Source organism: Manis javanica, chromosome 15 (genome assembly GCF_040802235.1).
Source record: "Manis javanica isolate MJ-LG chromosome 15, MJ_LKY, whole genome shotgun sequence".
In the NCBI taxonomy this organism is placed as follows: domain Eukaryota; kingdom Metazoa; phylum Chordata; class Mammalia; order Pholidota; family Manidae; genus Manis; species Manis javanica.
Window position 1 is genome coordinate 83,595,588 of NC_133170.1, and position 26,877 is coordinate 83,622,464.

A 26,877-nucleotide genomic window follows, 5' to 3' on the forward strand; every position below is an offset into this window, starting at 1 on the left:
GCAGAACACGGCTGTCAGGCAGAACGCTCCCCAAATGCACAACTACATGGAGAGAATTCTTTATTGTAGAAGCCCAAGAAGTGGAAGAAGGCCAAGAAGGGAAGTGGGCACTGTTTTTCCTCTGGACAGAGGAAGAACATCCCCAGGAATCACGCTTCTTTCTGGAACATGCCAGTGTGGTGCTAGAGAGCCATGCCCTCAGAGTCATCCTTTACCAGTTTCCACTGGCCAGATAAAGACCTGAGAATCAAGACTCAGACGTTAAGCTCATGTACAGCTGGGAAGGATATGTGGTAACAAGTGAAACCTTCATTGAAATGTGCTCCACCATACTGATACCCCCCCAAGCAGTGTCCTTAGCAAGCTAAGCTCTTATTCCAAATAGGTTTCTGATATTTGAAATGCTTGCTCAGCAGCAATCCTACCCAACTTAAACTGGGTGTGTCTTGGACCTGAATGAGTCTTGGCTGTTTCCAAATACCAAATTTGCTCACAAGAGATGATTTACCACCACAGCGAAAATTTTAATAACTTCACTGTAGGCTGGGAAGGCCACTCCAAGGTGGAGTTCTGCATATGTTCAGAGCATAAGACTGCCCTTGGAAAACAGTGACCGCTTTGGAAGGGGTAAAGCTCGCTGCTATATGTAACTGTGGAATGGCAATTAAAAACACTTGACCTCATGACATTATGGGTAACATTTTAACTTATTATGAAGCCATACAAATAAATAACAGCCTTGAGAGTCGTTTGAAAGGTTTTCCAAAAAAAAGATTTTATTTTCATTTTCATAAATTAACACACATAACAGTGGGCATTGTAGAGTCACAAACTACCAAACAGAAAAGGAGCTGCAGGGGCATCGTGTATGCCAATGTTACCAAAAATGTACAAATTTCACCGAACTATTGACCAGGATAATATATAAACACTTCAGGCAGCTATTTACTGGCCCAGACCAGCCCAAAGAGATGCTGAGATGCTGAGGCCTCTCGCCAAGAATTCAAATCCACTTCAGCACCAGAGAGGGGCTTGTGAAGACACACAATGAACCAGCATTGAATCTGAGAGGACGCTGTGCTGGATGGCAGGCGACACGGGGACCCTCCCTTTATAATCAAAACAGCCTTTGCCGCTCAGTTTGTGGCTGGATGATAATATTAACTTTGATTTCAGTAAAATGAAACCTTCCTCCCCAGCCAGCTTTTTACGTGAGAAGTTCAGCTGTGGTAGGGAGCCCTTCCCTCGAGGGATCCAGAAGAGGGGAGTCCGCACCTCTGGCCAATTACTTAGACTTTGGATACAGCCACCCACAATGCGTGGGTAAGAAGTCCTTTTCTTGATACTAGGGGAAAAGCTTATGGAAACAAAACAGAACAGGGAATCAAAGAAAGCACCAACTGCATACTTCCTCCCCGGGGTTTTGGGAGAAAAACACCACCGCCTAGAAGTTGGTTTTTCATGGATCTGAATGTACATGGTACTGATTGTGAGATGGAATCCCAGCCTGGAGGCTGGGCGCAGGCCCTGTGCGGCATCAGGCTGCACCAAAGCCCTGGGTCTGCTGCCTCCGACCTGCGCTCCCTGTGCAGCTCTGGGCCTTGTGGGCAGGGGATGAGCCGTGAGGGGAGGATCGTGCCCAGAGGGGAGGACCTGCAGTTCACCTCAAGTTGGCTCTGGCACCCGCACAAAAGACCCTTTCAGGCAATACTGTGACAAAGTGTCAGGATTTTCATAGCTCTTCGAGGAATGCTAAGTTTTGGGATTCACAGCGTGGGTTTCCGAGCTCTTCGGGCTCTGAGTAAGGCAAACGCTACATGTCTTTCACTGTACCTCCCTCAGCTGCAGCTCTTAGAGTAAGGGCAGTGAGAAGTGGACATGATCTGTTTTAACAGGTGATGAGGTACATTTAAACTCATGGAGAAATGAAGTTGGAAAGAATATCAAAGAGGGGCAGGCAGACGGGGTGGGTGTGGGTGGGGTCAAATACAGCTATAAACTAAAAGATAAAAAAACACAGCTGAAAGTTTCAGTGAAAAGCTGATGGGCAGAACTCTAACTGGACCTGAGATTTCTCCTCTCTTTCCCATGTTAAAACACTAAACCTCTGGAGTTGAGTTATAGTTGCGTAAGTCGTAATAACTATAACTCCCCACCACTTGGGGCAGGAAGTCCCCATACTCGGAAGTTGTACCAACGCCACCCCAGAAGCAGACCTCCTGTAGATCTGGGCAGGTGGCGTGCCAGCAGCAACTAACGTCTCCCATCGTGGGCGGGCACCACAGGCTCCGAGGACCACAGACAGCGCTGCAGCTGGCTGGCCAATGGCGAAAACGCATGTTAACAGAGGCGTGCCGAGCGGCTAGAAGCGGATGCATCCACTTCAGGTGAGCAATCTCAAGCTTGCCTGGGGGAAGGACCCGTGCTGGAGGGCAGGGCAAGGAGTTCAAGGACAGGCAGGGCTGGCCTCGGGCAGTCCCTCCTACTTCCCGGGATAAGGAAGAGCCCAGGCCTCCATTTCCTTCAATCCTCCCTTCCCAGACGCCAGTGTTCCCGCCCCATCACTGTGCCTGGCTCTGTGAGTGCCAGGCCTGCACAGGCAAACTTGAAATTGCATCTCTGTACTGTTGGTGACATCACAGCTGTGCCCACCTCAACTTCAGTCTGCTAGATGACCGGGCTGCCACATCGCTGACTCGTCTACACTGGCAATGGAGCTGACAAACGGGGCTCTGTTGACTCACTGGGAGTTTGCAAGCTGTCCAGCAGGAGCTCCCTAAAAACATGTGTATGAGGGCACAATGCATTACTCACCCCACTCCCCTAAGCAAAAAGACAGAGAGAAGCATTTAGTGTCTAAGGACCCTGTCCCAGGAAGGGAGAGGTACTGAGGTGAAACACAGGTTGTGTCTATACAGTCTGGGCAAAGCGGACGTTGAACGACAATCTGGTTCGCATCATTCAGAGCCAGAGTGGAAATGTGGCTCTCTTTTAATGCAATGTGGCCGTGGCCTTAGAAGCCTCTGTGCATCTCCAGGGGTGTATTTCACTTACTAAATGCTATGTCTGAGGCAGTGGGCCTAGAAGACAGATGTGGCACTTTTTTTTCTTGCTCGTTGTCGGTTTTTCTGCTCCAGTGTGGCATAGACTGTCAACCTGCAAAGGAAAGGCACATAGAGACCCCCCAACCCACCCCGTTTCCCCACCCACTAACAAATGGGGAAACAAAAGAGACCTAGGAGACACATTCCAGGGCGCACCACTCACTCTTCTCTAACGGACTGACTTTGAAAATGTCTCTGGAGTTTTGACAGTTCCCATCAGCAGCTGCTTCCTAGCAGTGGCTCCTATGAGGATGGGAAGAGGTGACCAGTGTCCTGAGGCTGGCTTTAGCATCCACTCACCAGCCAAGGAATGTTAATTCTCTGAATGCTTGTTTTGAGAGAGAGAGAGGAAAAAAGGATGAAGCACAAGGGAAGGAGAGAAGGGGAAGCAGGCGAGGGCACATGAGAATTAAGTGGGAAAGGAATGAAACCTCTGGGCCTGCTGACCACCCAGCAGAAACCTGTTCTTACTTCCATCATTAAAATAAACACATCTACTTAGTGGGCAAGAATGAGAACCTGGATGAAAAATTGCCTCCTCTGATGAGTTACACTAGACACTGGAGATGGGGAAGGGGCTGCTTGAAACACGTGTGAGTGGGAAAAAGTCTCTCTGTTATCCCACACCACGCGCTGATAAACTGGGTCAAATGCCTATCATACATTCTACAGACATCTATTGTCCTTCTCCTTGATGTCTTAAAACAAAAGTTTTAAAATCACATTTAAAGGCTCCAAACATGCAGCAATAATACAAAAAAAAAAAAAAAAGGAAATGAAATAAATGAAATTAACATCACAATATTAAAAAGTGCAACTTACTTTGAATGGGGCCTGGGTGGGCTCCTCTGGCACCAGAGACCCACTGTCACAGTGCAGAGAAAATGAAGGGAAAAAGCCACACACACACACACACACACACGCCTGCGTGCACGCACACACACAGACACACACACACACCCAGTTCTAGGCAGATGGACTCAAAGGATTAGAAAACATGACAGCTCATCTTTCCCCAACTACTGAAACGAGCCAGTGAGACCGTGCAGGATGGGGCGCCGGGCCCCCCTTCCCGAGGCCACATCTCTAATCTTGGTCTAGCACCACCGTAAACAACATGGAACTTTCACATGGACGTGCAAATGCTGTGAGTCCTTGGGATCCTAGTGTTACCGAAGGAAGCTGTGTCCTCCCCCTGTGGATGGCAGAGAGTGGGAGGAGGCCAGACGTCATTCAGGACCATTTCTGGGAGAAAGGGGGCATTCCTGAGGTTCTATACTCAGCAGTAGAAGTAGCGGACCCTCCTTCACCAGTTTCTAAAAAGGCTGCACCTTGAAATAGGTAAAAATCCATGGACTGCATTTCGAGTGGTTTGGGCGGTAGGGAAAATTAGGTGGCCTCCTCCAAGGAGGCCGGGAAAATCTAGACTCGGGACGCCCAAACCAAGCTGCTTCTCCGCGACCGGACGATCACCCCTGCTCCTCCTGCTCGGCGAAGAAGGTCTCCAGTTCCATTAGTTTCTGTATCAAAAGAGCATCCAGCTCTCGACTCTGCAGGGCCGCCTTCCGGGCCCTGGTAAAGCTGCCTGCCGCCTTGACCTTACCACGAGCTCTCCTCTTTCGTGGGGCCGTGAAATCCTGGAATTCTAGAACTCGCTTCCTCTTCTGGTGACTGATAGAGATGAGCGCGCCATTTCGCTCCTTGGGTTCCTCGAAAATGGTTTCCAGACATCTAAGGGCGGAGCGCATAACAGAATCACCGACACGCTGAATCCCGGGGCCCGTTCCCAGGGCCGCCAGCCCTTCTGGTCAGCAGGGGCGGAGAGCTACTCGCACTGACATTTCTGCTCAAGTGTTTCCTCTGAGCGGCATTTATTTTTTGGTTTGAAAAACATATTTATGAAAATGTACCACAAGAACATAGTGAAAAAATTCAAACTGGATGAAAGGGTAAAGATGAAAAGTAAGATCGACCCCCATAAGCAACACCAACAAGTTTTTTGGGTATCCCCCCAAAAGTCATTCAACATAGAGATATGCATAAGAATATATTATCAGAGGTCAGCCCTTTTGTGCAAAGAGACAGATAGTATACCTTTAAATGTTAATTAGCTATGTGGGTCTCTATTACATATTCATTTTTGTTTTTAGACAACCCTTTAAAAATACAGAAACCACTGTTGGCTCACAGGCCATAAAAAAAAAAAAAAAAGAACGAACGAAAGAAAAAAGGGAAAGAAAACAGGCCACTAGCTGAACTTGGCCTATAGTTTGCTGGCCTGTGGTGTATGTCCTCCACTTTTTTTTTCCTTACTCAAATGGTAGCAAACTACATACACTGTCCAATGTACTGCACCTCTCTGACCTATCAATGACCTTTAAGACTGTTCCAATTTGGAACATCTGATTCATTCTTTTTAATGGCTACACAGTGTACTCCACTATAAGGGTGAATCACACTTTGATCAGAACCCTATTAATGGACATTTTAAGTTGTTTCCAATCCTTTCCTATTATTTAGCAATACTTCAATTAATAGTCTTACATAAATGCCTTAGAGTTCATCTTATAGGATAAAATCCTAGAACTCTCTTGATATTTTGTAGACACAACAGGAACTTAATTAATGTTCAATGACTTGAACTGAATTCGGACCCAAAGGTAGCCAAGTGAAACTCTTTCTGTATTTAGGTTTGGAATCATCTGAAGATCAATGGTTATTGGTCGTGAAGCATATTTGCTAAAAATACACAAACTGGAAGGAGATTACATTTTTTCTATCTACCTAACCCAACCCACAGTGTTGGGAACTAAAAATACCAATTCTAGTTATTTTCAAGAACTGAACATAAAACCTTTCTGAAGTGCAAGGATTGGAAGTTTGCATGGATCATTCCAGAAGCCCTCCCACTCTATTTCCTTTATATATTATAGACATATGCACACATAGACTTACCTGTTTGCAGGAGGAGACTTATAATTCTTATTGGTATATATTTCTTCTAAACTAAATTCCTTTTTCTTTAACCTGAAAAGAGATCAAAATAAATTCTGCATACTTCCTTTAAGAGAGGTAAGACCGGCTTCCCAACTCAATCCTTCCCACTTGTTTTCTTTCAACCTTTCTGTAATGAGTTTCAGTTGTGTCTCACATGAACATGTACTGGATTTTCTTTTCCAGGCTGCCAATCTTTATAAAATTTAGCCCATTTTTATTTATTAGGAATGCTATAACTGTATTTATATCAATTGTCTTTTTTTATAGCTTTTCTTTTTCTGCCCCCCTTTTCAGTGTTCCTTTTCATCTCCTTCAATGACTGTTCACTCTCTTCTAACCCCCTCGAAATTACACACTCTTCTATTCTTTTACTGGTTGTCAAGAATTTTAATGAGAATACTTAAATTAGAAACTGAAGTGCATCAGGGTGTTTACCTTTCTCCTGAATAATCTGACCATTACCATCCCAGTATATGTATTTAGTGTTCTATCTACTTTGCCTTACTTTGCAATTTATTTGTTGAAGAAACCAGCTCATTTGGCCTGTGTTTTCCCAAGTCTAGATTTTCTTGATTACATCCACATGGTATCACTTAACCTGTTATTCTGACCCAGATATATGGGAAATACTATACACAAATCCTGTAGATTGACAATTAGATATAGAGGCATAATCATATTTAGGCGATTTTGGGTTTTTTGATAGGAAGATTTTTAGATGGTGGTACATACTTCATCCTGGGGCATGATATTTATTGTCACCCTTTTTGTGATAGTAACAGCCACCAATGAACACTGACAATAGTTATTATCTCTTTAAGGTCATACAGAGTGCAGCCTATCATTCCTTCTTTATTCATTTGGTAGATTCTTCTATCCAAATAGAAATTGCATGCTCAGTGGTTATTTGGTAACCTCACAGTACAGTTTGCGTAGGAAAAGCAGGTCAGATACTTGGTTCTTTCAGTATATTTATCAATTTCCAAAACCATTAGTTGGTTCCCTAACATTGTCCAAATATGGCCAATGAGTTTTTAAAGTATCGTTATAAACTACTGGATATTGACGTATCTGATGTGCTTCAATCTGCTGCAGTTATTGTTCCTTTGATGCTCGGATTGTTTCTCCTGTGGTCACTGGGAGTTCCAACATCCCTCTGACATGACCCTAGCAGTCTTTGAGAGTTTAATCACTTTCTGGTATGACAACACACTCTACTCTGAGCTTGTATACCTCCTAACTGGACCTGTAATCAGTCTTCAAGGAGTCTTGGTTCATATACCATGAAATTCACCTTTTTTTTTTTTCAGTTGAGTGTATTCAATTTGTATATTGTTAATTGTTGCTATTATGTAGCAGGTAATAGCTTCAACCCACAGGTCACCAACTCTTATCTCTCTTATCTTAGAAGAAACTTATTTTCAGAGGATATAATAACTTTTATATTAACTATTAATAGTAATAATAGCAATAACTATTATAAAAGAGCAAATCATTACAAAGTTTCTGTACCTTAAACCTGTTTCAGATGAGAAAAAGAGAACTGCTGAACATGGCAATGAACATTTTAGCATAACGTTTTAGTATCTTCCTTTCAGAAAATCATAACAGGCTTAGTTTGGTTCAATTCCAATTAAGCAAAGAACATGCTTGTGGAAAATAAATAACATCATAAATATGATTTTTCTTTTTCTTAACTGAAATATTATTGATATACAATCTTATATTGGTTTTAAGTATACATCACAGTGGTTCAACAGTTAACCATATTATTAAATCCTCATCCCCACTAGTGTAGCTACCATCTGTCAACATATAGAAGATGTTACAGAATCACTGGCTATATTCTCCATGTTGCACTTTCATCCCAATGACCAACAAATACCATGAATGAGAATTTTTGTGCCCTTTTATTTCCCTCCCCCTTCCTACCCATCCACCCAAACTCCTCCCCCATGGTAACCAACAGTCACTTCTCAGTGTCTACAAGGCTACTGATACTTTGTTAATTTTATTTTGTTTTAGATTCCACAAATCTACTCTGTCTTTTTCTGCATGGCTTATTTCATTTAGCATAATACCCTCTTCAGTCCTTTGATGTTGTTGCAAATGGCAGGATTTTTCTTTTTGGTGGCTGAATAATATTTCACTGTGTTTATGTACCGTGTGTTCTTTAACCATTCACCTACTAATGGACACTTACGTTGCATCCATATATAGGGTATTACTGTAAATAAGGTGGCAATAAACATAGGGGTGCATTTATCTTTTCAAATCAGGATTTTGTGTTTTCTTTGGCTAAATTCCTAGAAGTGGAATTACTGAATCGTATGGTATTTCTATTTTTAGATTCTTGAAGGACGTCCATACTGCTTTTCACAGTGGCTGCACCAATTTACATTCCCACCAAAGGTATAGGAGGGTTTCCTTTTCTCTACAACTTCACCAACATTTGTTATTTCTTGTCTTTTGGATAGTGGCCATTCTAATTGGTGTGAGGTGATAGATATCCTACTATAGTTTTGACATACATTTCCCTGATAATTAGCAAAGTGGAGCCTCTTTTCAACGTGCCTGTTAGCAATCTGTATTTCTTCTTTGGAAGAATGTCTGTTCAGGTCCTCTGTGGATTTTTAATCAGGTTATTTGTTTTCTGGGTGTTGAGGTGTATGAGTTCTTTATATATTTTGGATGTTAACCCCTTATCGGATAAATCATTTATGAATATATTCTTCCATACCATATGTTGTCTTTTTTGTTCTGCTGATGGTGTACTTTGCTGTAAAGAAGCTTTTTCATTTGATGTAGTCCTGCTTGTGTACTTCCGATTTGCCCAAGATGTGTCCAAGAAAAAATTGCTCATGATCATGTTCAAGAGATTTTCACCTATGTTTTCTTCTAAGAGTTTTATGGTTTCATGTCTTACATTTAGATCTTTAATCCAATTTGAGTTTACTTTTGTGTTTGGAGTTAGACTGTAACCCAGTTTTATCCTCTTGCATATTGCTGTCCAGTTTTCCCGACACCAGTTATTGAACAGACTGTCTTTTTGCCACTGTATATCCATGGCTCCCTTACTATCTATTAACTGACCATATATGTGGGTTTATATCCAGGGACTCTATTCTGTTCCATTGATCTATGGGTCTGTTCTTGTGCCAATACAATACTGTTTTCATTATTGTCGCTTTGTAGCATAGCTTGCAATCAGTAAGCATAATTCCCCCCAGCTTTGTTCTTCTTCAGGATTGTTTTGGCTATTCAGGGTCTTTTGTGGTTCCATATGAATTTTTAGGATTATTTGCTCAAGTTCATTGAAAAATGCCTTTGGCATTTTGATAGGGATTGCACTGGATCTATAAATTGCTTCGGGCAGGATGGCCACTTTGACTATAAATTCTTCCTATCCATGAACATGGGCAAGATTTCCATTTATTTGTGTCTTTAATTTCTCTCATGAATGTCTTATAGTTTTCAGAGTACAGGTCTTTCATCTCCTTGGTTAGGTTTATTCCTAGGTACTTTACTCTTTTTGATGCAACTGTAAATGGAATTGTTTTCCTGATTTCTCTTTCTGCTAGTTCATTGTTAGTATATAGGAACTCAACAGATTTCTGTATATATAATGTGGTACCCTGAAACTTTGCTGAATCCAGTTATTAGTTCTAATAGTTTTTTTGTGTAGTCTTTAGGGTTTTCTATATATGATATAATGTCATCTACAAATGTGACAGTTTAACTTCTTCCTTACCTACTTGGATGCTTTTTAACTCTTTACCTTGTCTGACTGCTGTGGCTCAGACCTTCAGTACTATGTTGAATGAAAGTGGTGAGAGTGGACATTCTTGTTTTGTTCCTGATCTTAGAAGAAAACCTTTCAGCTTTTCACTACAGTATGTTAGCTGTGGGTTTGTCCTATACGGTCTTTATTATGTTGAGGCATAGATATAATTTTTCACAGTGACTTAGCACTGGTATTCCAACAAATGGCTACTTTGTTTTGAAAATAGCAATAGCTCCATTTGATTAAGGATGTTACATGGGCAATCAGAAAGTGAAGGATTAGGCTCCCTGACAGTCATTCTGACTTTCAAATCAGGGCAGTATTCATGTCTATCTTCTAGGTGGTTGGTGAGCAAAGCTTGGATTCTGGAATTCCTGGGCTCTCTACAAATTTTGCTTTCCTCAGAGAGGCTTCACTCACTGGAAGAGGTGGGACAGGGTAATCTGCCTCAAAAGCACTGACACTTTTTCTGTGGAGATGCCATGTTGCCCAGAGTGGCTCTGATGAATCTACATGTGAGTGTCTTCCACCTGGTGGTTCCTTGCTCCCTGCATCACTTTATCTGCTTTTATGACTTTATTTCCCTCCCTCCTTCCCTTCCGTCCTTCCTTCCCTCCCTCCCTCCCTCCCTTCCTTCTTTCCCAGGTCCTGGCAACCACTGATTCTTTTATTGTCTCTATAGTTCTGCATTTTCCAGATGTCATATAGTTGGAATCATACAGTGTGTATCTTATTCAGATTGGATTCTTTCACTTACTAATATGCACTGAAGGTTTCTCCATGTTGTTTCATGGTTTGATAGCTTATTTCTTTTTAGCACTGAATAGTAGTCCATTTTCTGGATGTACCATAGTTAATCTATTCACCAACTGAAGGACATCTTGGTTGCTTCCGAGTTTTGGCAATTTTAAATAAAGCTGCTATAAACATTCATGTTCAAGCTTTTGTATGGACATAACTTTTCAACTTATGAGTAAATACCAGGAGTATTACTGCTGGATTGCATTGTAAAAGTATATTTAATTTTTTGAGAAACTGCCAAACTGTCTTCCAAAGTGGCTATGCCATTTTGCAATTCCATCAGCAGTGTATGAGAGTTACTGTGGCTGTACATCCTTACTAGCATCTGATGTAGTGTGTTCTGGGTTTGGGTCATTCTAATAGGTGTAGAGTGGTATCTAATTGTTGTTTTAGTTTGCAATTCCCTAATGACGTATGATATGGAATATCCTTTCATATTCTTTCCATCTTACGTGTCACCTGAGTCTTTTTTAAATCAGGCGCTCATTTCTTATTACTAAGTTTTTAGAGTCCTTTGTGTATTTTGAATAGTCCTTAACGTCTTTTGCATCTATTTTCTACCATTCTGTGGCTTTTCGCATTCTTTTGATGAGTTATCTTTCTTTCTTGAGGGTGTTCTTTGATGAACAAAAGTTTTAATTTTGATGAAGTCCAATTTATCCATTTTTCTTCTGTTGCTCATGCTTTTGGTGTCATTTCCAAGAAACCATTGACTCATCCAATGTCATACAGATTCACACCCATGTTTTCTCCTAAGCCTTTTATAATTTTAGCTCTTACATCTCTCCTAGGTCTTTGATCCACTGAGTTATTTTTTGTATACAGATATCCAGTTTTGCATGTGGGTATCCAGTTGTCTCAGTACCATTTTCTTTAAAGACTCTTTCTTCCCTACTGAGTGGTCTTGACACATTCGTTGAAAATCAATTGACCTTAAATGTGTCAGGTTATTTCTAGACTCTCAATTCCATTATATCAATTTATATGTCAGTCCTTTTGAGATTACCACACTGTCTTGATTACTGTAGTTTTGTAGTAAGTTTGTGTGTATTTTTGTATTGTGGTAAAATGTACAAAACAAAATTTACCATCTTAACTGTTTTTAACTATGCATGTATTAAGTTTTGAAATGGGTTAGTGTGAGTCTTCTACTTTGTTCCTTTTTCAAGATGGCTTTGGTTATTCTGGGTCACTTGTATTTCCATATGAATTTTAGGACCAGCCTGTCAATTTCTGCAAAAAAGGCAATTGACATTTTAAATGAGATTGCAGTGAATCTGTACATTACTTTGGGTATATTGATTTCTTGAGTCTCCCAATCTATGAACTGTCTTTCCACTTATTCATGTCTTTGATTTCGTTCAACAATATTTTGTAGTTTTTGTGAAGAGGACTTGCACTTCCTTTGTTAATGCATTTAATTGTACACAATGTTTTCTCCAAGTTTTTCTCAATTCTCATTAATAGTCTGTTATCTGCTTTGTTTTGTGTTTTAAATATAACTGAAACATTCACTGGGACTACCAAACATTTGACAATGAAGTATGGAGTACCAAACATTTGAAGATGAAATGTATAAAATCCACAGACAAAAATTTGAAGGAATTTCCTTCAGTTAAGGTATGAACTTTTATCAAATTAGATAAAGAAATATTTAATTCAATATTCAATCCTCATCTTATAAAATGTTCTTTTACCTCCTGATAACAAATGAAAAGTATACGACAAGCTGCCATGCCAGCTGGTTTGCTGTAACACATTTCTCTCTTACATTAAACAAATTATATAAATAATGAGATTTATATAAATTAATGGATTTACTTCTGAGTTTTTACATGATTCTTAATTGTTCCTTGAAGTCTAATAACAGTTTGACTCATGCAGACATACACACCTACTGAAGCAATAACATACTTTCCACCATACTCCTTACTTCATAATTATTTTTTGCAGTGCTTCAGTAGTGAGAAATAGCACTGTCATTTGTTTTAATAATGCATTAAAAATGTATAATAGCCAAGATATGGAAGCAATCTAAATGTCCATCAGTAGATGAATGGAATAAGAAGATGTGGTACATATACACAATGGAATATTACTCAGCCACAAGAAAAAAACAGATCCTACCATTTGCAACAACATGGATGGAGCTAGAGGGTATTATGCTCAGTGAAATAAGCCAGGCAGAGAAAGACAAGTACTAAATGATTTCACTCATCTGTGGAGTATAAGAACAAAGGAAAACTGAAAGAACAGAACAGCAGCAGAATCAAAGAACCCAAGAATGGACTAATAGTTACCAAAGGGAAAGGGACTGGGGAGGATGGGTGAGAAAGGAGGGACAAGGGTGGGGAAAAAGAAAGGAGGCATTACGATTAGCATGTATAGCATGTGGGGGGCACAGGGAGGGCTGCGCAACACAAAGAAGACAAGTAGTGATTTTACAGCATCTTACTGCGCTGATGGACAGTGACTGTGAAGGGGTATGTGGGGGGGACTTGGTGAAGGGGGGACTCTAGTAACCATAATGTTCTTCATGTAATTGTAGATTAATGATACCAAAAAAAAAAGTATAAATAAATTATATTTCTTATATATGATTTTAATTTTGACTTAGTTGTATTCCACAATTTATTTCTCAATGGTTTGCATAATTCTCTTAAAGGTCCAATTAACACATTTACTTGCCCTGGAAGACAGAAAAATTAGGAAGTAAGAATGATCTGGCTGATAGGCTTGAATAATAAAAGTTGCCTTTGCTAATTAAGGATTTTTCATAAATTTAATGCACTAAAAACTTCAAGGTTTTCCAATAAAAAAGTATTTGGGTAAAAGCATTTTATCAAAGGATATCTTAGGCACAGGTTTATTTAAATAATCTTATTTTTTCAACCCTTTCATTATATTGGATTAAATAAAGTACCTGTAAGTGAAAGAGTAACATGTAGATTATTAGGCATTTGACACTGGCCAGGGCTTTTTGGTGTATCTCCCACACACTGAGACACCAGACACTTAGTGCCTCCAGTGCTTGGGTAATAGAACCTTTGTGAGTCAGGGCTTTTTCATCCTCTGCTTTCAAAAATATTAATGGTTAAGTCATTAAATATAACTTGATATTAGGTCACACTGTGATTTTTTGGCATATTACTTGATACACATTGTAAGGATTGAATGTCATTACTATAGTAAAACTCTCTCCATTTCCATCTATTGTTTATATAAACAAGGTTTTTCAGAACTTATATCTACATGTAAATGCAAGTAAGAATACACCCGATTCTGAACCCTTACCTCATTCTGGTAATAAGTACTATTCAACATAGAACATCTTAAATATTCTAAAAATTTCTCTTGAAAAGACATATGGTAGGATGATTAATAAAGGAATTGTGAAATAAAATACATTAAGATAAAACCAAGGGGGAAAGTGGAACATGATTTCTAAGTATAATAATTAACTATTACATCTGTGCTGTATGGAGCAATATCATAAATACCATATACATTTTTTTCTCCATTGGACTGTACAGCAATCTTAAGTGTTGGGAATTCTTATTCACATTTTACTGATATGTCCTTAAAGTTAAGGAAGGTTAAATAACTTACCTTGGGTTACTTAAGGGACCACTATTAGGCTTCCATATGCCACTGAGGATTGAAGGACTAAAATCCACCACAAGCAAATGTAACTCTAGAGAGCTTATAAAAAATGTTTATATTTCATAGGGTGTCTGTGTAATCATGCCAAATGCATAATTTGCTAATCTGTTTTTTCTTTCCACTTTACTTTATAGGGTTAGCAATTGTTTCTGTCATAAAAACAAATCTTCAGAAACCAAATTTTTAAAGGCTATAATATAGACCATAACATGGATCTGACACTTTCTGGAAAAAAAAAACAAAACTTCTTTCCCTCATGCCATTTAGGTTCCTTTCCAGTTTTGTGCACCGAATGTGGTGAGCATGGGCTGTGGGGTCAGGTTAAAATTTGTCGGGGACAGAAACCATCTGTGGCATAACCAACACCAAAGGCCTAACACAGATTTCTTAACCACTGAGCCTTGGCATCCTCACCTGAACCTGGGGCGGACGAGGTTCATCCCTGGAGGACCTCCGGAGGTCATGAACACAAAGGGACAGCACAATGCCTGGACAGTAAGCTCAATAAACGGGACCAAGGGTACATTAAAGTATCTCTGCTCATAAATCTCTGGCCACATTACTGATTAATTCTTTTGGAAAAATTTCTAGAAGTGTAACAAATAGCTCAGAATATATGACCACTAAAAGGTTGTTATGGTCTGCTAGACAATTTTTCAAAAAAGGGAACTATGTGTTTTAGAGAAGGAGCTCACCTTTTGGGTCGAGGAAGGCCCATGGGGGTAAGATTAGGATCTGGCTTAGGAATGGTTTTCCGGATGCGAATCTGTGAGACTTTCTTTGGCCTCTTCTTGGGCTCAGCCTATTTTTAAGAGTTAAGAAGAAAGATACAAGTTGTAAAACATTTACAATATATAAAGTCCCTTTTCTTGACACTCAAAATATTGCCTCCTCAGACACTGGTAAGTAGTCCATGGCAAAGCTCCCTCTCCTATTCCTGCCAACGGCATTCTCAGCAATTATCCTCCTTCATATTATTAAAAGAGAATTGTATATTCAGTTTACATATTTAGATTATTAGTATGAATGTCTAAAGGCAGGAGACATTGCAAAACAGAAAAAAAGGATCTGGAAATTAGGAGATCCAGAGTATCCTCCAGTGATCAAGTCAAAAAACTGTCTTGGTAATCTCTAACACTCAGCTGGAGAAGCTACTAAAGGCAATAGGCAAAGACACTCAGGAGCCCATCTGTACCTATCACGTACTCTGTAGTCATTGATGGACACATCCACTGCCACCATCACCCGAGCCTGCCACCATACACTTACCTCTTTCTGTTCTGGAGGGCTGCTCTGTGGATGGGGGCACACTGCGGTCACACCATCCAGCTCATCAAATCCAGGAGCCTGGAACTCAGAGGCTGAAAGCAGGAGCTTGCTGACAGCTGAGTCTGTTACCAAGCAAGACTTTGGTACCAAGGCAGGGAATGGAGGCTCTAGCCTGGCACCATGGAGAGAAAAACAGAAGAAAAATATGAGACAAGTTCACTTTCTACTTTGACACAGTCAACTTCTCAGCATTCACACTAAGGTTGAAGATTTTCCCCTTTTCCAGCAATGACGTTTCCAGTCAATCTGTTCTCTAGTCACTTCTGGACACAGCCTGTGCCTACATAGGTAAAAAACTAAAGAACGCAGTCAATCCACTTCATGCGTTGGAGCAGTTTTATAAGGAAAGATGTAAAAAGGAACAGACTTTTTAGGCGAAGAAGACATTTAGTGAACTAAACAAATGAGATCAATTCCATCCAGGCACTGCAGTTGGCTGAATGGCCAAGAAATAGCTTGGCAGGGGACTCGTGCTACAGTGAGCTGCCTATGGATTTTCACTCTTCCAGTAAATGGTGCTGATTACACATCCTTAGTTGCCACTTGTCATAAAACACATCTGAATCTCACATCAAGTTTAGAAGGTCAGAACAGTGCCTCACCCATGCCATGTACTCGTGCACCCTCTTAGGGGCTCACGCGCACTTGCTCTCTGTCCACACACACACAAACACACTCTCTCTCTCTGCAAGCCGTCATGCGCCAGGCGCCACTGGTGGCTCACCTCATCTGACTGCCGCTGGTGTTGTACGTAGCTTCCAAGCCTGGAAGAGGCACATACGGTAACGCGGGGCGGCTGAAGGGAAGCAAGAGCACAAAGCAATAGGTGAGGGCAGTGGAACAACAGAAGGCGCTGATACCACTGCAGGTACATAATACTCAAGAGCCCTGGGAAGAGAAGAAATGCCAGTCATGCAGAAAGGGGAAAACCCCCCAGTCATGAGGATTACAGTTAGGTGCCCTTCACTGAGTGAAGGCGGGTTGACAGAAGATTTTTCTGACTTAAATGGAATGAAGGTGGAGGGAGAAAGAGAGGACAGTAAGACAAAGTAGAGGGACAGGAATGATTTTGAGATTATACCTTCTAATCAAATTGTTAGGCATGTATGTCAAAGATTTAAAAATAATTTACAAAAAAAGTATATTATTCATCTCCACATTAACTGTTAAAATAAAATCTGTCAATTTATGTAACTGTACAAGATAGTAAGAAGAAACCTTATTTTTTTCAAAGCCAAGTTCCAAGTAAACATGGTTATGCAGAAAACTTAATGGGGTAGGCTCCTTAATGATTAAGTTTTCATTTTTATAAATGGAACAATAATATTAATCACTTACAGATACATTAATCTGTGGTGGAGAGCTCTTTTTGCCTCTCAAAGTCAAACCTGTATCGGCCTTCTACTGCATTGGGAACAGAGTATGGGTTTAGTAAGGCTTGTGTATGATGACCATACCATCCACCTCCTTTTAGAAGAGAAATTTGTTCACCAGCTAAGAAAAACACAAATAATTCAGATTTTCCCAATGCTTAACACTAACTCTGGACCCCCTGAGGAGTACTAATAAAAGGAAAGAGAGGAAGGGTGGAATATTGGAGGAGGAGCTGACCAAATCAGACATCAGGAGACCTCGGTTCTATGCCTGGCTCAGCTGAAATACTAACCAGCTGAGTGATCGAGGTTACAAAAAGCCATGTGCCTCAGGTTCAAAATCTCTAAGAAAGGCAAAAAAGATGCCCGTTCAAACTAAATTATACAGTGATAAAGGTTCAAATCAGAAAAGCCTATGGAAACATAAGTTAATTTAATCTTCGTTAAGCCTTGCTTTTGGGGCTACCCGATTTATCATGTGTCACATTTATAAGTGTGTTTAGAAAAACAGCAAACTTTCACGCTCAAAGGCAAGGCATGTGATGTTAGAAAAAGTCCCTACAAACACTACCCCTCCACTTCCCACTGAATTAAAATAAAACAAAAAAAAAATTAAAAGCCAGACATAGGAAGTAAGGGAGAGAGAAACTATTCCACACCAGGAAAACAGAAAAGTCAGGTAGGAAAAGAGCTGTGCAAGAAGAAAAAGAATCCAAAGGACCACACACCTTCCCAGGGTGCAGTGAGTCACTACCCTCCCCGCTCACCTCAGTAAGGAGCAGAGGTTAAAGGACGGAACACTTTTTAAAGCTGTGTGCTGCGGACACAGGACAGAGAGCAGTTATGAGGCTGCACAGGCAACGAAGCAGACAAAGCAAGGGTGGTACACCATCACTTGAAACAGCTGGGGTCATTCTACTGCATTTTTATGGCTGCATTACATGAAGCGAACATTTTCCTATTAACTACAGGACAAGTGTTGATAATAGTAATTCATCTTTGATGTTAATCAGTCAAGCTCAGGTTCTAGTGTTTTTCTAAGACCCTTAACAAAAAAAAAATCTCATTTCCTGCTAAGATGGGGGAACTTCACAATATGCACCAGCAGCTTTTTAATGACGGAATAATTATGCATAAGGAAATGCCCAGATACACGGAGAGCACGGCCTCTCCCAGGCTTTTTGGAATTCTAAGGCTTTGTTGTTGCTGATGAATTTTTAAACTAGTAGCAATGGTAAGCATAACCTAAACATTTTAAATTTCTCTTTACATAAAGGATTATAAATAGGAGGATTTATCTATATGTCTAAAACATATCTTTAGGGATATAACTCTCAAATTATTTCTCTTCTCTTACTTTCAATTAGAGGGTAAAATGGTATTAGTGAAATTATGTTCAACTATTCTCAGTGGTCAAATCACAAGAACTCCTTTCCAGTTCACTTAAAATTATATAAATTCTACAACTATCACACATAAATACCAATTTTTGAAGCCTCTCTACTCCAGAGATAAATGCAGAGGTTCCTAAACTAGATTTGGTGACACCTGCAAAATTGGTTTATTTATTTAAAAAGCATTTATTCTTCATACACCAAACATGGAGTTCTGTGCAGGCTGTATATTTTGTGAACAAGATAGAGTTACAAGCCATTATTTGTCACTGCGTAAAAGTATATAATGGTGTTTGCTCTCTGCAAGGGTAGGGGCAAGGGAAGAAGATTCTGAAGACTGGATGGTTTCTAGAATAAAGCAGACAGGATGAAGAATGGTAAAGACTCCAGGACCAAAGAGTGCAGAAAAATTAGGACAGGCTTCACTTAGGACTCACTGGTACATCTTCACAGCAGAGGTATGGCAGGGTCATAAGCAGAAAATGCAGACACGAGGGTCCCCAACAGCGCTGCACTCCCCCATGCCTCGCTAGAAGCAAACACGGGACATTTGCCCAGCACAAGGGATGGATTTTACCTGCTCGTGGAGCCCAGAGTTGGCTGCCGCTTGCTGTGGGTGGAATGAAGAGCAGAGATGTCGAAGGGGCAGGCAGAAGGCCCATGCTGGCTCCAAATGGACAGCACTCGGCCCACCGAGTAGGGCAGAGAACAGAAGACCTTGTCTGCTGTGGAGGCTGGAGACCTTAACCCTTTCAAGCCCTGTGTAAACTGGGTCATGAAGAGCCTCTGCATGGTAGGCATGTGGCTGGAGAAACTCCGTTTTTTTGTCCAGATTCGGTAACATCCAGGGGAACAAAGTGCTAGGAGCGTGTGAAGGCCAAGGACAGAGCACCCTGCTCTGGTCTGGACCATGGCGGAGCCTCCAAAGTCTCGGAGAGGAACTGGAGGCTGTGGGGGAGCCTGGGCATGTGCCTGACCATGGAGGCCACTGTCTTCCCTGAATGTGGCCATCCCCGGGCAACCGTGGGATAAGAAGAAAGAGAAGGTCCACTTGGGAGGTTGAGACAGGCACCGGGGGGGCTCTCCTAAGGCTAGCCTTGCTGGAGCACAGTGCTCAGGAAAAGTTCTGGGGTACTCGGACATGCACTCGGAGGCCGACTTCATGTCAAAGGACACCGGAAAGATTTTGGAATCAAACAGCAGTGACGGCATGTTGTTACTCAAATCTAGGAAGCGCGTTTTGATGGCTTCGAGTGAATAAAGTGTCAAGGGCTTACTGTTAGGCCTCGTATCCCATCTGCTAGCTGCCAAGTGTGGATTCAGCTGCAGTGTATTGTATGAAAACCCATCCAGGAGCCTTTTATATCTGAGCAGCTTGTAGCTTTTAGCCACTGGAAGAAGTGCGGAGGAACGCTGCCGGTATCTTGGTTTCTGGGTCTTTGAGGCTGGGGCCAGTTTGGAGGCAAGGACGGACAGCTTGTTCAGTAAGGCTGAGTCTTTGGTAGGCTTCCTAACATTCAGGCTGCTCCAGGGATGGCACAGAGTTGCCTCCTGCTTTGGTATGGGGCTCACTAAGCTCTTGGCAGTTACTGTTTCAGGTTCCAGGCATGTAGGTGCAGACACAGCACGCGAGCTGAGAAATCGGTGTGCTTTTGTAGGGATGGCTTCAGAGGAACTCTTTAAAAAGGCAGAACTTCTGATTTTACTCATTTTTCTCCCCATACTGACTTGCTCCTGACAGGAAACTTTCTTGCATGTTCTACGGGGCTGCTTTTTTAAGGGAAGTACTCCTCTCTGGTGTGAAGTGTTCCCAAAGGCACCGTGAAGTTTGTCACCCTCAGCAGAGCTGGGGCCTTGTGCTGTCTGGGGAACACCACTAGGCCAAGGACCTATGTGCAACTCAAGGTCCCTTTTTAAGGGATGACACGAGCTTTCCTCTTTTGGATCTCTCCATTTCTGAAACTGCGCAGCAATGTCACGCCTGGCCATCTTTGCTAGGGGGGTGTCTTTCATCGTGGCGGACAGATCTCTGTAATCCTTCGGTCGGTTCTTATCTTGCACCTCATCTGGTAACCTAATAGATGATGGGCATCGTTCCAATATTACATGTGCCTCTTTCTGATGTGTATATTCCTTTTCCTTCTCCAACACGTAGCCCACAACCCTCTGGCTCTGGTGTCCTTCGGCGTCACCAAGCCTCCTCTGGGACGTAGAGTGGGGCTGGGAAATCTCACTCACATTACCAGCATGACCATCCTCTCCAGGAACCATCTCAGACTCCTCCCCAACAGTTAAGTGGCCCAGCGGTCCCCTCTGGTGTTCCCTGGTTTCTTCTCCTGCTTTAGTTTTGGCTTCCATTGTCAGAGGCAGATTGTTCACACTGGTGTCTCGGCTGCTTCCTTCACTAGGGTCACTCATACCCCCTGGTGCTCCTTCCTTCGCCTGAGGCAGTATTGTGCAGTCCTTTACATGTTCACAAAGCATCTCACCATCTTTTGGTCCAAGAAAATTTTTCAGGTGAGGCTCTTCACTATTCATATTAGTTCCTGAATTTTTTTTAGGAGATGGACTCAAAGGCATTATCTCAACGGATTTCAGGCTCCCTAAGGGAACAGAGCTGTCAACTTGGCATCTAGAAGACATCAACTCTTTCGAGCAAATTCCAAAGGTATTTTCCCCGTCAAACTCAGAATTTATTTCTTGTCTCAGCCCTTCAATCATTCCCTGCATTTCTCTAGGAGCCGCTTCTTTAATGCGCTGTGCATGATGAATACGATTTAAAGACACATTTATTCCATCCAATATTTTTGCATTTGGCTCATGAACTGCAACAGACTCTATCTCATGGGTACTGGAGTCTGGACACACTTCCATTTCACAGTCTTTTAAGGATCTGCGTACTTTCTCCTCACGTGATTTTTTTATTTCAAGAGATTCCGCTGTAGAAGCAGCAGCATCTGGGAAATCTGAATCCTGGTCGATCATCCCTACAAAGGCAGCGTTCGGTTCTCTGTTCTGAGTCGGGGTGGTGCTCACCGCGGTTGCCTGTGATGCCAGCCTACCTCGCTCGGCACCATGATCAAGTGTGCCAGATGCTCTTACGTCCGGCACACCATCCTTAGGTCTATTACTGCAGTCTGCGCACGTGAGGTCTAGCCTGCCATCTGGGGACGCCTCACAACCAGCAATACTTTCAAAGGCTCTTTTCAAATTGCCTTTCTTTGAACTATCGCCAGGCGGTGAGTTATTGCCTGAACTGATGAACAGATCCTTTGGGTTGTGGCTCAGCTCTCTGTGAGGCTCTGTGACAGTCTCTCTCTGATCACCACCCACTGTTTCCTTAGCTGCTTTCTCTTCCCTTCTGTGTTCATCTGGTCTGTTTTGGTAGCTCTGACAGTCAAGGACTTTATCTGCCTTCTGACCAAGAGTTTCAACTGCTTGGTTCATGTTTTTAAAACTGGAGAACATACTAGTAGGAGACTGGTTCGGCGATTTTTCAGTTGGAATGTTTGCAGATAGGTTTGGTTCTTGTGCGGTACAGTTAGAGACGTCAGCCTCACAAAACACAGACTCTCTGGGCATATCCCGTTCCTTTCTTTGTGACCCTTCCTCACTGGGTTGGACGTGACTGGTGGTGGGAATGTTTTTGTTTGAAGCCTCCCTACTTAACATACTTGCTGTTGTTTTGTTTCTGACCTTACCTCCTGCAGGGCTGCCTTCAGTTTCTCTCCCATTAAGTTCACATTCCTCCAATGTACAGCTCACTTTATCAGAGCTACTTTCTACGGGGTCTCCTCTTCCTAGAGAATGGTGATCGTCCTGCTGAAATGCATTCACACACTTGGTTATCAAAGAGTTTTCAGCTTCCAGGATGACTGTGCTGGACCCAGCAGCAGCACAGAGAGAACACATGCTTGTTCCTGGCATGTTTTCTTTTGCACAGGGACAGCCAGAGAGACCCTGAGATTGAACACTTGGACATTCCATAGCAGAGATCTCCTGAGACAAGCCTGCTGCTGCTTTCCTACTGGAGACAGGTCTGGAATGTAGATCTTCTGTTCCTGAATCTGCCACTTCGTTTTTTCTTTCTAGGCTTCCTGATTTGATGTTTAAGGTAGAATTGTTTGAAGAGGCACCACAGGCTTTATCACCTGATAGACAGATGTCTTTCCTTTTTGTCTCCCTGGGAATGGTTCGGGTGCCAGCAATGATATCTGCTCCATCCTCTAGCGGAGGGTGATGGGTCTTATGAGAATCCTTGCTTGTTGCTAAAGGCATTTCTTTGTCAGTTGGCAACTTCGAGCAGTCTCGAGAATTAAGGGACACTTGATTTAAAACACATTCACTTTCTACTTTGCTTACAACTGGTTGATCAGTCCAAGGGAGTTCGGTCATCTCACAGGCAATGCTCTGTTCATCTAAGTGCGGACTACCATCCTGTGAGGTCTGTACAGCTTTTTCTGACTCAGGTCTGTGATCAAGTTCTAGGGAGGGTGGTAACTGAGTATTTTCTTTCTTGGGTTTTGATACCTCATTTATAGGACTTAACTGGTCCTCTGGTGTTAAACCTGCAAGGGATTTTCTTTCAATAAGAAATTCATTATGTGATGATTCATTTAGCTGAGAGTCACTTTCCAGATTTCTCTGGATGCTGACTAAGGAGTCTTTACTACAAATCTTCTCACTGAACATATTGGGCTCTACAGTGGTTGTCTGTTCTGGCTCCTCCACCTGCATTAAGGAGGAAAAATTGCTCTCTTCAGAGTGTCTGTTTGGATGGTTCATATTAGCAAAAGTTTCTTTATGGTCCTCATAGTTTGTTAAGCTACTTTGAACGTCTAAAGTGATTTTCAAATCATTTTTTTTAAACATTATTTCTGTGTCTTCAGTAAATGCATCAAGCGCTACAGAATCAGAGCTGCCTGTCTGGCTACTGCCTTGACCGCAACAGTGATCTTGGGTATTTTCTTTTGGGGAGGCAACAGTCTCCTCTTCACCAGAACAATGACGACTAGCATCCTCTTCTGGTAGCCTGGCATTACCAAGAAAGAGTCCCCCTCCTTCAGTCCTGGGGTTCAAAAACTGTTGTTCATTTTCTTCTCTAGAAGCCAAGTTCTTGCTTTGATCATCCCCATCAAGATGGGGACTACCTGTCTTTTTAGCAGGTCTCTTCAGCAAGTTATCGCCATCAAAACCACATTTTTCTAAGGACGCTGTTCTGGATTCTGGAGCAGATAAACTTGATGTGAAAAATGAAACTTCAGTATTTTCTTCTAAAGGTTCTAAAACCACCACACTTCCCATGGCTTTGGAACTGCCAGGTGTGGAACTGTGTTTTTCATGATGGTGGCCAAGAATCTGTTGGTGATTGTCATCTGCACCACAGACAAGGTTTAATTTACACAACTCCTCCTTCCCACTGTCCACTTTGGAAATGGCACTGTTCCCTGGTAAGAATGACAACCAAGAAGGACAAGTTTTTAATTCTTCACATTCTTTTTCTGTAGGAGTTGCTTCTGTTAATCCAGGGTCCACAAAGGTTAAAGGCTCTAGGGAAACTAATGTGCTGCTTTCTGAAACCTCACCACTGGTTATGATTTTGTCTACTTCTGGGTATTCGCTGCACCCAGCTGAGAGACATTTACTCACATTGCCATTCTTGTGTCCTTCATTATTATCGGCCTTAGTCCCATTGACCTTCATACCTTGTACCTCTTCAGTAGATTTTAACAGAGTTCCAGTTGTAATTTGTACATTCCCTTCTGCACAAGAGAAAGAAATCCAAATCAGTATGCCATCATTAAAAAAAAATCACTTGCTCTACCTCCATACATATAATCATGCAACCACAGCAACAATAAAAAAGACCCAACTCAGATCAGGAACAAGACAAGAATGTCCACTCTCCCCACTTTTATACAACATAGTACTGGAGGTCCTAGTCATGGCAATCAGACAACACAAACAAATAAAAGGCATCCAGATTGGTAAGGAAGAAACCAAACTGTCACTGTTTGCAGATGACATGATATTGTACATAAAAAACCCTAAAGAATCCACTCCAAAACTACTAGAACTAAAATCTGAATTCAGCAAAGTTATAGGATACAAAATTAATATACAGAATTCCGTTGCATTCCTATACATGAAAGATTAATTAGCATAAAGACAAACCAGGAAAACAATTCCATTCACAATTGCATCAGAGCTGTCTGTCTGGCTACTGCCTTGACTGCAATAGTGATCTTGGGTATTTTCTTTTGGGGAGGCAACAGTCTCTTTTTCACCAGAACAATGACCACTAGCATCCTCTTCTGGTTGCCTGGCAAAGAATAAAATACTTAGGAATAAACCTAACCAAGGAAGTGAAAGACCTATACCCTGAAAACTACAAGACACTCTTAAGAGAAATTAAAGAGGACACTAACAAATGGAAATTCATCCAATGCTCTTGGGTAGGCAAGAATTATAATTGTCAAAATGGCCATCCCGCCTAAAGCAATCTACAGATTCAATACAATCCCTATCAAAATACCAACAGCATTCTTCAACGAACTGGAACAAATAGTTCTAAAATTCATATGGAACCATAAAAGAACCCCAAATAGCCAAAGCAATCCTGAGAAGGAAGAATAAAGCTGGGGGGATTACACTCCCTGACTTCAAGCTCTACTACAAAGCCACAGTAATCAAGACAATTTGGTACTGGCACGAGAACAGACCCATAGTCCAGATATTAACCCAAGCATATACGGTCAGCTAATATATGATAAAGGAGCCATGGACATACAATGGGGAAATGACAGCCTCTTCAACAGCTGCTGTTGGCAAAACTGGACAGCTACATGCAAGAGAATGAAACTGGATTATTGTTTAACCCCATACACAAAAGTAAACTTGAAGTGGATCAAAGACCTGAATGTAAGTCATGAAACCACAAAACTCTTAGAAGAAAACATAGGCAAAACTCTTGAATATAAACATAAGCAACTTCTTCATGAACATATCTCCCTGGACAAGGGATACAAAAGCAAAAATGAACAAGTGGGATTATATCAAACTAAAAAGCTTCTGTACAGCAAAGGACACCATCAGTAGAACAAAAGGGCATCCTACAGTACGGGAGAATACATTCATAAATGACATATCCAAGAAGGGGTTGACATCCAAAATATATAGAGTTCACATGCCTGAACAAACAAAAAGCAAACAATTCAATTAAAAAATGGGCAGACGATCTGAACAGACACTTCTCCAAAGGAGAAATTCCGATGGCCAACAGAAACATGAAAATATGCTCCACATATCTAATTATCAAAGAAATGCAAATTAAAACCACAGTTTTTGATATCCACACACACCAGTTAGGATGGCCAACATCCAAAGGACAAACAACAAATGCTGGTGAGGATGCAGAGAAAGGGGAACCCTCCTACACTGCTGGTGGGAATGTAAATTAGTTCAACCATTGTGGAAAGCAGTATGGAGGTTCCTCAAAAAACTCAAAATAGACATACCATTTGACCCAGGAATTCCACTCCTAGAAATTTACCCTAAGAATGCAGCAGCCCAGTTTGAAAAAGACATATGCACCCCTATGTTTATTGCAGCACTATTTACAACAGCCAAGAAATGGAAGCAACCTAAGTGTCCATCAGTAGATGAATGGATAAAGAAGATGTGGTACAGATACACAATGGAATATTATTCGGCCATAAGAAGAAAACAAATCCTACCATTTGCCACAACATGGATGGAGCTAGAGGGTATTATGCTCAGTGAAATAAGCCAGGCAGAGAAAGACAAGTACCAAATGATTTCCCTCATTTGTGGAGCATAAGAACAAAGCAAAAACTGAAGGAACAAAACAGCAGCAGACTCACAGAACCCAAGAATGGACCAGAGGTTTCTAAAGGGGACGGGTGGGGGAGAGTGGGTGGGGAGGGAGGGAGAAGGGGAATAAGGGGCATTATGATTAGGACACATAATGTAGGGGGGTGGGCACGGGGAGGCAGTACAGCACAGAGAAGACAAGTAGTGACTCTATAGCATCTTACTACACTGATGGACAGTGACTGTAATGGGGTATGTGTGGGGACTTAATAAATGGTGGGAATCTAGTAACCACAATGTTGCTCATGTAATTGTATATTAATGATACCAAAAGAGAAAAAAAAGACCAAATTCAAAAAGAGAATTGCAAAGTTAGTGCATTATGCCACTGGTTTTGTTCTTTTCTGTAATGTATGACAGAGGCCAAAAGTGTACCCGGCAGAAACAGCTATTTTGAACAAATGCCTTTTTCTAAGTGTTGCTCAGATGTACCAGTTAGTTAGCTGGACAACTAAATACAGTATGGAGAAAATGTGGAGCCCACTTCAGTTTAGGAAATGAACTTTAGAAACTTCCATTCTAAAACATTACTAAGTAGA

At 41.5% G+C, this 26,877-nt stretch overlaps 1 protein-coding gene across 12 annotated transcripts in view; it reads right to left on the reverse strand.

Moving 5' to 3' along the window:
• Window positions 1-749: 749 nt before the first annotated feature.
• Window positions 750-26,877, reverse strand: part of PRR14L (proline rich 14 like) — a 52,509-nt gene continuing 26,381 nt past the window's right edge. For 4 of the 12 annotated variants that reach the window (XR_012125886.1, XR_012125896.1, XR_012125895.1 and 1 more), the window contains 9 exons: window positions 19,023-24,207; window positions 16,403-16,474; window positions 15,619-15,790; window positions 15,045-15,151; window positions 6,060-6,131; window positions 3,268-4,835; window positions 3,055-3,156; window positions 2,653-2,776; window positions 750-2,317 (listed from right to left, as the gene is read on the reverse strand). Coding sequence is in view for 1 of the 12 variants with exons in the window: in XM_073223695.1 (XP_073079796.1) it covers window positions 4,574-4,835; window positions 6,060-6,131; window positions 15,045-15,151; window positions 15,619-15,790; window positions 16,403-16,474; window positions 19,023-24,207 (5,870 nt within the window). In the remaining 11 variants the exon portion in view is untranslated. The other 8 variants (XR_012125891.1, XR_012125887.1, XR_012125893.1 and 5 more) reach the window with 8 other exon arrangements.